The 10,869-nt window shown below is 39.6% G+C and overlaps 1 protein-coding gene across 1 annotated transcript; it reads right to left on the minus strand.

The window, feature by feature from the left end:
• Positions 1-3,293: 3,293 nt before the first annotated feature.
• Positions 3,294-4,110, minus strand: LOC139638092 (class E basic helix-loop-helix protein 23-like). Its single transcript, XM_071512126.1, has one exon. It carries the CDS (start codon positions 4,035-4,037, stop codon positions 3,369-3,371), a length of 669 nt encoding a protein of 222 aa, XP_071368227.1. The 5' UTR covers positions 4,038-4,110; the 3' UTR covers positions 3,294-3,368.
• Between the last annotated feature and the right edge of the window lie 6,759 nt (positions 4,111-10,869).

Here is a 10,869-nt window from a genome sequence, read left to right on the forward strand (position 1 = left end):
ATCTGTTGCTCCGGTAGAGCAGACTGGAGAATTGTGTTTTTCTCTCTCTCCATTCACTCCCATTGTCTGGAGGAACAGTCTGAAAATCTCTTCTAGCACATAAAGGAACACCGACAAAGCAGATTCTGATAATATATAAAAAAAACTAGTCCTGCTGCTGAATTGTTTTGAAATTAATCTCTTTCTTTATGTTTATTAAACCTTTCAGTCTGGACAAGTGGAACACCGAAATCCGGTTGGAGGAAACTTGGGAGGAAAATAAAACGTTTACCAAAAATTGTACAAAAAGTGAGAAACTCGTTTTTTTATATATAGTCAGAATCTGCTTTGTCGGCGTTCCTTTATGTGCTGGAAGTGATTTTCAGACTGTTCCTCCAGACAATGGCAGTGAATGGAGAGAGAGAAAAAAACACAATTCTCCAGTCAGTCTGCTCTACCGGAGCAACAGATCACAGAATCACTGATTTTGGGTGTTTTATCATGGAGGAAGAGACACGACCCAAGACTCTACCAGAGGCACACAGAGCTTTAAACTGAGCACTGAGAAACAGCTGTAAGGAGAGGAAGGCCATGTAGTGAAGGCTAAACTTTAAAGGCACACGTGTACGGTGTGTTTTAATGTGAAGTACAATGTCTTAATCTCACTTTTTTTTTTTTTTTTTTAATCACTTCACACTATTAAAATGGCTGTCGCTGTCATGAAGAGTGACTGAATGAGCAGCTGAGACTCGGGACGTCGGACTGCTCGGATCGCAGCCTGAGATCAAAGCTGGACCTCAAAATATCTTTCTGATATCAACAGTTTCCAAAGCTGTTTTAATCGTTTTTAACATGGCATTAATAGCATGTTGTGAAACTTTTGTGCTGGTTTTCTTTTGATGTTGAACTTGGCCTCCTGCACGTCGCTGTCCATCAAATGCTTGCAGTTATAGACACACACACACACACACACACACACACACACACACACACACACACACACACACACACAAGCTCTCATTACAGCTGTACCTATTTCTTTGTCGACTAGTGATAGGACGATGTATCAAAATTCAATATATCTCAGTACAAAAATGTTTCAATCCGTCTGCTGTGTCAGGAACATGAATGGTGATATCAGCTCCATGTTATTCTGCTGTCAGGAACATGAATGGTGATATCAGCTCCATGTTATTCTGCTGTCAGGAACATGAATGGTGATATCAGCTCCATGTTATTCTGCTGTAGTAATCACTAATGAGACTCTTGACCGTCACAGTTTCACAAGCTCTCCATCCAAATTATATTGTTGTCACTTTGTAACGACATTTTTAAATTGTTGTTTACATTCTAGCAGCCAATGGCATCGCTGGAAAGATCTGAGTCTCAGAAATAAACAGAATTCTGCACAGTCAGATATCAGATCAAGAGTAGTATCAGGAAGGACGGGGGATAAGAAAATTAAAGAAAAACATATGGGTTCACTCACAATGTGCATCTAAAAGTGGGAGTATTTGTTGTGTTCTTTTATCTTTCTATCTCATTTGATTTGAACTGCGCTAGTTTACTTTTTAAGTCTTTTTATCTTTTGTATCTCTTGTCTGTACTTTTGCACTTTTTAATTGTAAATCTTTGACCTTTACTGTATTTTTATTACTCTGTAAAGCCCCAGTGAATTGCCCCAGTCTATGAAATGTGCTATACAAATACAGCTGCCTTGCCTTGCCTTGATCCCATCGTATTCTGGTTGTATTGATCCTGAACCTCAGATCTATGACAGATGTACAGGTGGGACGGCCTCATGCAGGACGGCAGAGTCTGATGTGTTTTCATGTGAATTATAATGTCTTTATCTGTTGTTTTTTAATCATTTTCAGTTTTTAAAGTTGCTACACTACTGCTGTTGATACTAAAATTTCTGTTACTGTCATGAAAAGTGTGACTGAACGAGCAGCTTGTAACAGGCCTGAGATGATCGTGTCACTAAACCATTTCTCTCATCGATCTTGAGTAAATTATTTATTATGTTTCATGTCCTTTGTCTTTTCTTTGAGAGTTTGGGGTTTCCAGCTGGGGGGCGAATAAGATGCTTCAGCCGAGGATTCACTCAGTTTAAATGTGAGTCATCATCGTGGGAGATTCATCACACCTCACTGACACACTGACAGCATCTGAAACGCCTCCCACTGACAAACACATTGCAGCAAATTGGAGGTTGCTGTCACTAATAACACAATTCCATTTTTATTATTTCATTTATCAATACACAGGGTATGATGTTAATATCCCTTGTGTCATAATCCAAGGTGAGCATTTATATAGAGGCCCGAATTTATTTGTTGTATTTATTATAAATTACACAGCACTGCTTCTGATCTTGGTCCTGATCCTGAACAAAACCGGTTACACTTTCATGAACCTGCAGGCTCTATCTAACGGACAACCTCATATTAACCTGAAGATCCTTCTCAGTTGCCTCTTTACTCTTTGTTATAGGGTTTGTGAAACCGAAACCCTAATGCTAAGTAACATAACACTGACATTTTGATCTTTATGTTGAAACAACAACACTATCACTAATGCATCACAAATCATCTCCAATTCATCACCAGTTTATTTTTTCAAAAGTACGCCAACATTAGGGTGAGGATGGAGAATTTCACTTGCGATAATTTTATTCAAACATTTTTGGAGGTCAAATGATTGTAAACAGGCGAGTCATTCTCAGGTCCAGCTGTATGAAAGTAAAGAAAAATCTGAGACACATTAAGAACAGACAAGCCCGTCTATTCAGCTGCTCACACACTGAACATGCTGGACGAGTTATATGAGTTATGTAATACTGTGTTGCGTCTGGTGGATTCATTCTACTGTTTCAATAAATGCATGGCCAGACTAAAACCTGTTATTTTCCCCCGTTTCTAACCAGCTCTACATTAGGTTTCTGATTGTCAGTGAATCAAAGTTGCAACAAAATGTTTTGTCATAATGCAATGGATAATCAGATCTAATCAGTCTCATCTGTTTGAGCCAAAGGATCCTGTTGAATTTTGCACATAATCTGCAGGAACATCAATTCACAAAACCCTAAACTAATCCCCGCATCTAACAGATCATTTACCACCAAAACTACTAAACCTGCTGACTGATGACTGACTAGATCATGTTTAGTCGGTGTGGCAAACTATCAGCTTAAAGGGAATTTTGGTCCTTTTTTTTTTTTTTTTTAGACTCGGCTTCCAAATAAATTTCTGTCAATTTCTGCTTGATCTTTACTCTCCATTATAATGCTAAAAACTACCAGATCAGGTTTGAACTCAGTCTGCGGTCCAGATGATCCTGGTTTTGCAGCATCATCGGTTCATCAGTTCGGATTAAGTGGGATCCAGTCAGAACCGGTCGATGGAGCAACCGCTGCTCTGATCACCGATCACGACACCAGTGGGGCTAAAAACGGCACCGGAGCTCGGCACCTCGGCGGGAACCGGGTATTCTGCCGGCCGGTCGTAGAAGCCCAACCCCGGTCCCAGTCCCGGTGACGCGCCGGGCAGGAGCCGCTTCAGCTCGCGGATCGCCCGGCTCTGCAGCAGGATGTGGTTCCTGGCGAGCAGCAGGGTCGCGATCTTCGACAGCTTCCGCACCGACGGCCCGTGCGGGTACGGGATCACCGAGCGCAGCTCGTCCAGCGCGTCGTTCAGGTCGTGCATCCGCCGCCTCTCGCGCGCGTTGACGTTCAGACGCACGACCCTCCGTCCCTCGTGCTTCGTACCGGCCACGAGCCTTCTCCCGGTAGAAGGCACGGTATCGATTCCGTCCTCCTCTTCCTCCTCTTCTTCCTCATCCTCCTCCTCCCCCTCCTCCGGGTTCTCCGTGAACCGAACCGCGTGTTTTACGCACGGCGGCCCGGGCGGGGAGCCCGGTGTTCCCGGTGGAGCTCCGGTTGTTTCAGCTCTGAGCGCGAACGTTTGACCGAAAAAACTCCTGATCAAAACATCTGCCGGGTGTTTCCAGTCTGTTGGCGGTGGCTCGTTACCGGCGGTCGGTCTGGAAGAGTCCATCCTTACCGGTCAGACTGCTGCACGGTGTGAAGGAGGTCTGTGCGCTCTTGCAGCGTCACGCACACGCACACACACACACACACACACACACACACACACACACACACATCGTAGCTACTGAGCTTAAACTTGCGTTTATAATGTTAATAGGATAATAATAGTAATAATAAATAGGCTACAGCTAAATTAAAATAAATAAAATATAAACACAGAGTGCTTTAACAGCCAAATAAAATCAAACATAAAACTTATGAAATGAAAATGAATGAAAACATGTCTAAAACCAAGAAAGCAAGGATAAAAAGATTAAACTAGAAAGTAAAAACAATATAATCGCTAAAAATTATCAACATGGAAAAGATTTGTTCGTGGTTCTGAGGCAAATGTGAAGCACAAAGAGAGCTGGATATGTGGAGCAGGTTTGGTGTAAATCGGACTCAAGGTGTAGGAGTTATGGCCTTTCAAAATTGGACATTTTGACCATTAATTATAGCGACCCCATCAGTCCGATTGGGGTAATATTTGTTGTGCAGCATTAGCACATCAATATCTACCATTGGTCCAATTTTGATGTCTCTGTGATTTACCAGCTCCTGGCAATTTGAGAACAATAATAATAACACAAATAATAATAATAATAATAATAATAATAATAATAATAATAATAATGATAGGTATTGGTAAATATGAGATTGCCACAGGTTCATGATAATCATGGTTTCTGTTGTTTTTTTTGTTTTTTGTTTTTTTACCATGATTTTACCATGGTTTAGAGCAGTGGTTCTCAGCGTGGGATCCGGGGACCACCAGGGCTCCTTGAGGGGGTTCCAGGGGGTCCCCAGCAAATTGATCAACTGTTAAACTTCACCATTATTTAATTCACTAGAAGTTAACACAATCAGAGAATGTACAAGAAAGACTATTTTGATCATAGTTTCTCTGTTATCTCTCTACCTACAATACAGATAGTCATGGAATTCTGGACAAAATCATAGCTAAAAATAAAAATATTCTCAGATTTGGGTTCGAGAGACAAAATCTCATCAAATGGGGGTCCGTGGCTCCAATGTGGACTAAATTAGGGTCCTTGATATGAAAATGGTTGAGAATCACTTGTTTAGAGGACAATTACCATGGTTTCAGTATTATCCATGGTAAGTGATGAGGATAGCATGGTAATGATAACATGATAGTGTCATGTGTTAAACTGGTTCAAAACATACATCAAAGGGAGAAAGTTTTACGTCAATCTTGGAGATCATGTGTCTGAGAAACATGACATCTGTTTTGGGGTTGCACAAGGGAGCTGCCTTGGTCCATTATTATTCTCACTATACATGCTGCCACTTGGTGACATCATTAGAGAGCACAATGTATGTTTCCATAGTTATGCGGATGACACGCAACTGTACATCTCTGCTGAACCAAATGATGCTGCAGCCATAAACTCCATTACTACATGTCTTTTGGCAATAAATAAATGGATGAGCAAATTTTTTTTTAAGTTAAACGAGGACAAAACTGAAATCCTACTAGTCGGCCCTAAAACAAAAAGGGAAATGCTGTTTAATAATCTGGGAACATTGACTCCCTGAATTAAATCTGAGGTTACAAGTCTTGATGTTATCCTAGATTCAGATCTAAGCTTCAAGTCCCAAGGTTAAGTCAGTTAACAAGGTGACGAAAACATCATTTTTCCACCTTAGAAACATAGCTAAAGTGCGACCATTTATAAATCAAAAAGATGCTGAAAAACTGATTCATGCCTTTATTTCAAGCCGACTTGATTACTGTAACACACTTTTTACTGGTCTCCCGAAAAAAAACACTGAGAGACTTATTCAAAACTTATTCAAAACTCTGCAGCTCGGCTATTAACCAGAACCAAGAGGAGAGAGCACATCTACACTGGCTTCCTGTAACATTTAGAATTGATTTTAAGGTCCTTCTCCTTATATACAAAGCCCTTAATGGGCTAGGACTGAGCTACATTGCTAACTCCCTTGTTCACTACTTGCCTTCAAGAACACTGTGATCATCTGCTGCTGGTTTATTGGAGGTTCCCAGCAACAGCCAAAAGAAAATCGGGGATGCAGCCTTTGTCATTCATGCCCCAAAGCTATGGAACACTCTGCCTATAGATATCAGGGAAGCCAGCTTGCTAAATATTTTTAAAAGAAAGCTAAAAACTTATCTCTTCACTTTAGCCTTTAACTAGCTACGACTTTCCTGATACAGGCCTTAAACTCTTTTTTTTTTTTTGCACTTGCTTCGCACTTATGCACTGCTGCACTTCTTTTAAAATGTTGTATTTTACTTGATTTTATGCATTCTATGTACTCTATTTCTTAACTTTGTTTTTATTATTATTCAGTGGTTTTATTTTCCATCTTGTGTTATGCTCATTCTATGTCTATTTTCATGCATGTAATTTCTTTGTTGTAAAGCACTTTGAGCTGCATTTCTTGTATGAAAGGTGCTATACAAATAAAGTTTATTATTATTATTATTAGAACCAGTTCCTATTTGTAGTAAAATGCAGACACTTTTAGTGGAGAAAAAGAAGAAATAAATAAAGAAAGAGAGAAAGGAAGAGTCAGTTATTGGGGTTTAGCACCTCAATAGGGTCTCAGCCATGCTGCCAAAACCACGGGTGAATTTTGAAGCCAATAAGGAAGAGGCTGAAAGCTGCAGTTCCTCTAATGTCCGCTAGAGGTTGGCTCCAAAAAGACTCCAAACCTCCCAACTCCATGAATTCAATGTCAGCCCAACTTCACTCAAAATATGAAGTCAATACATTTTTGACAAGAGATTATGGTCCCATGTAGCTTAATTTCTTCTAATGTGTGTCCATATGGCGAGTTTCAAAATAATTACGTCATTCGCTATAACGGTTATAGAACAGGGTTGATTTCCTAGTGATTGACAGGTTGCCTGTCCAGCCAACGACAGGTCGTTGATCATGGACCAATAGCAGGCGGCGCTGCGGTCAACCCCCGGCTTCTCGCTGGCTGCTCTGGCTCCAAAAAATTTCACCATGGTGCTGATTGTAAGCGCTTTTGGCTTGAAAACGGCCCTTCAGAAACCTATGGGTGTCACTACGTCTATCTTTTTTTACAGTCTATGGTTTCAGCCCTACAAGCTTGAACCCCTAATGATAATAAAGTTCGCTTTAGCATACAGTGTGGATGTATGTGAAGACCATCAAATCAGTGCATTGAGCTGCGGCAGGTGATGTCACCACCTGTTGTACTCTTTAGAGGGTGACATCACAGGGCACAGAGACCAGCCAATAGCAGAAGGTCAGTTCAGTATCCTACTTTTCACCATTAGGTGAAAGAGGTGTGAGATTTAGGTAGGGTTTAGTTACTCTTTAACGTTTATAATATAGTGGATATTAAGGCAAATTTGCACTTTGGCGGCCTCAAGTGGCAGTGAGAAATAATAACTTCAATTTTGGAAAGCGTGAAGGACTTCGTCACCCAGACATCCTGCAAGGTGACGTCAGTAAAATATATTTTTTTTAACATCTGTTTAATAAATTCTTCTTAACCTTCTTACACGTGCTATATTAAAGAAATTAACTTTGCACTTGAAATTCCACATGAACACCATTAAAAGTCAGATGATGAAATCAGAAAGCCTGACAAAAAATTGCTACCTGAGTTTCCGAGTTATGACGCAATGATGACCTTTAACCTTCTCAACATGGAACATGTTTTGTATTTTGAAAATACAAACTAAGACTAACCATCATAACTAACATTTGTTTAAATTAAGTTAGTTGCATTAGCTTATGCTGCAGGATGTTTTATTTATTACATGACTTGGACTCAAGTCACAGTTTTAATTGCTTTAGACTTGACTTGATGCATGAAGAGAAGACTTGAGACTTGACTTGACATGGGTTCTGATGACTTGGGACTTGACTCTGACTTGTACTCTGATGACTTGAAAAGGTTTCTAAAGTCTTGACTTGAGATCTTGTGTTTGTGTAAATGACTTAGATTGAAAGTGATGAGATTTGTTCCAGCAGACGACTGAATTTAAAATCTGTTTTCTGAATTTGTATGGAATGATTGAATTTATTGAAGTTGAAACTGATTATAGAAATCAAACTCATGATGCTCTTACCAAGTTTTTATCCTATTAAAACCATATTGCATTGAAAAGTCCTAGATATTTAGTTTTCGTTAAGATATTAAATTGATACTGGACTCTTGATTTGTTCTGACCTGACTTGAGACTTGACATTAATGACATGGACTTGACTTGGTAATCTACATTCAGACTTGGGACTTGACTTGAGACTTGTGCCTCAAGACTTGAGACTGACTTGGGACTCAAGCAAAGTTGACTTAGTCACATCTCTGGTCTACTGTCTGTTGTATTTCTCACACTGTCCCCTTGCCCTATGCAGACTGTGAGGTACTAATACTACTACTTCTGTTCCTACTTCCCTGTTAAACCTTCAGTCAGTAAACAAGTCAGTAAACTAAATGGTGATATCCTAGCTTTTCCAGTCTTTGTTACCATTTTACCAGGAGGCGGAGCCTGACAGGCAGGAGAACAGAAATGATCTGTAAAAACAACTGCTGACAGATTAATTGGTTGTTGCTACAGTATATGCTTGACATCCAACATCAGCTATGCAGTTCATCCTGTCTGCTATTTTATTTGGTGTGTTTGCTGGTAAGCAATTTTGGCTGCACTGCCCATTTTAGATTTAGACTCATGTTAGACAAGACAAATTTCTGTCAGTTTATTTATTTATTTATTTTTTTACATTTATTTACATTGCATACATACATTTATATTACATTTATTAGCATTATTTTACTTACTGAATGAAGTTATTTATCCAACATGAGGAACAAATGACGAATCAAATTCTTCACATCTGCAGGTTCCAGTTATCAGCAAACCATCCAGTCAATCCAAGACAGAGTTCAGGCTCTAGAAGGAGACACAGTAACTCTCTCCTGTAAATACTCTTCAGCAATTTACTTCTTGTGATTTTTCTAGTACTCCAGTTCAGCTCCACAGTTTCTCATTTCAAACGACATCAGTAAACCTGGATTAACTTTTAAAAGTGACCCAGAAGCGTTTCATCTGGAGATCTCCTCTGCTGCAGTGACAGACTCTGCTCTGTACTACTGTGCTGTGAAGCCCACAGTGACAGGAAACCCAGAGTCACTGTACAAAAACTCTCTCACTCTATTTCTTTGTACATGACTCCCCTTATATCTTCTCTCACTCAACAGATCACACATAATTTACACAATAATTTTGTTTCTTTTACCTCTATGTTTTAAAATCATTTATAAGCTTAGTATAATTTCTCACAGCATTCATCATGACCCACTCTCTGACTCCAAATGTAGAACTACAAAGATGGCACTCAATAGAGCGCAACGTTAGCAATTGTCAGCAATTGTCAACGTAAGCAATTGTCAAGATATGCCATTTCAACGTGGGATAGCTGACCAAATTAAACTTTTGTTAATTCTTTTGATGCTGTATATCTGGCAAAAAGTGCATTAAACTTCAAAAAAATATGCCACATTTTCAAACGAGCAGCAGTTGTAGACCAGCAGTTTCAAATGGTGCATGCACAAGGACTGAGGTAGTAGTTCACGATCAGCATTTCCACAAAGTCCGTTCAGAAGTTATATGCCTTTTTATGAGAAGTCACGCCCACTGCCATGCCCCCCTTTGACCAATGGGTGTGAAATGTTAATCCGGTCTTCCTTGCCCCATGACCAATCTTTCCACAATGTTTCATGCAAATCCGTGGATAACTTTTGGAGTCATCCTGCTAACAGACAAACAGACAAACAGAATGGGATGAAATCAAAACCCCTGTCTAACTCGTAATTGTAATTACGAGTAGACAAGAGAGGGCAAAACTATCAAGGTAAGGTAACACCTCTTTCACAAGTGAATATTCTGTTACGGTACGCCAGATGTCCGTTCATTCCTATAGCAGACAATGTTGATGGAGTGACAATGCAACACCTCCCTGTGGACAACAGTTCCACTAGCAGCAGAGTGACAGAATCCAACTTTTATGTTGTCTTCAGTCTATCTTTACTCTGGTAACTAAAATGGAAAATATCAGAATAGAAAACATAATATTCCACGCTTCATTAAACATTTTAAATGATAAGTGATATAAGTGACAGTGATACCGTTATAGTCACCTGTGTATTGATAGGCTATTACTTTGCTTTACCAGAAAATAAAACCTACATCCAAAATGCATTTTTTTATATTTTGCAAGCAAAAATATATAAATGAAATGTAAATGTGATTTAGATGTTAAGCATTCCTCATCAAATGATAAAGAGGAAGGGCCAATGATTTGAAGGCCCAGATCCATCAGAGTATCAATGTTCTTCCTCTCTCTCCTCCCCTCTCAGACTCTACTACTGTGCTTTGAGGCCTACAGTGACAGGAAACACCAAAACTCAGTACAAAAACCTTCGCTGCCTCTTTCCTTTATGCAAAGACAACACAATACTCCACAATGTCCACTAGAGGGAGGCAAATACAATTAAATGTCAATGGTATGTTATAATAAGTTTTCATTTCTTAGCATTAATGACAAAATGCATGAGGTATGATTACATAAATAGGACAGTATCACATAGCAAGCTGTATGACACCCCCTATAGAACTGAGAGGCAAACACCATGGGTGTCCGCTCTCTCCACTGCTGTTTTATTCTTAAAGCTGAAAACTTGTTTACACAACTTATCAGCCTTGGCCCTATTCCTACACTCTCAAAAAAAGTGACATAAGTACTCCTCTATGGTGCATTAATGTTCCT

The sequence above is a fragment of the Centroberyx affinis genome, unplaced genomic scaffold, assembly GCF_046629955.1.
Source record: "Centroberyx affinis isolate AG114_WGS23_722 - 3 ecotype Tasmania unplaced genomic scaffold, CSIRO-AGI_Caff_v1 ptg000272l_1, whole genome shotgun sequence".
NCBI lineage: Eukaryota > Metazoa > Chordata > Actinopteri > Beryciformes > Berycidae > Centroberyx > Centroberyx affinis.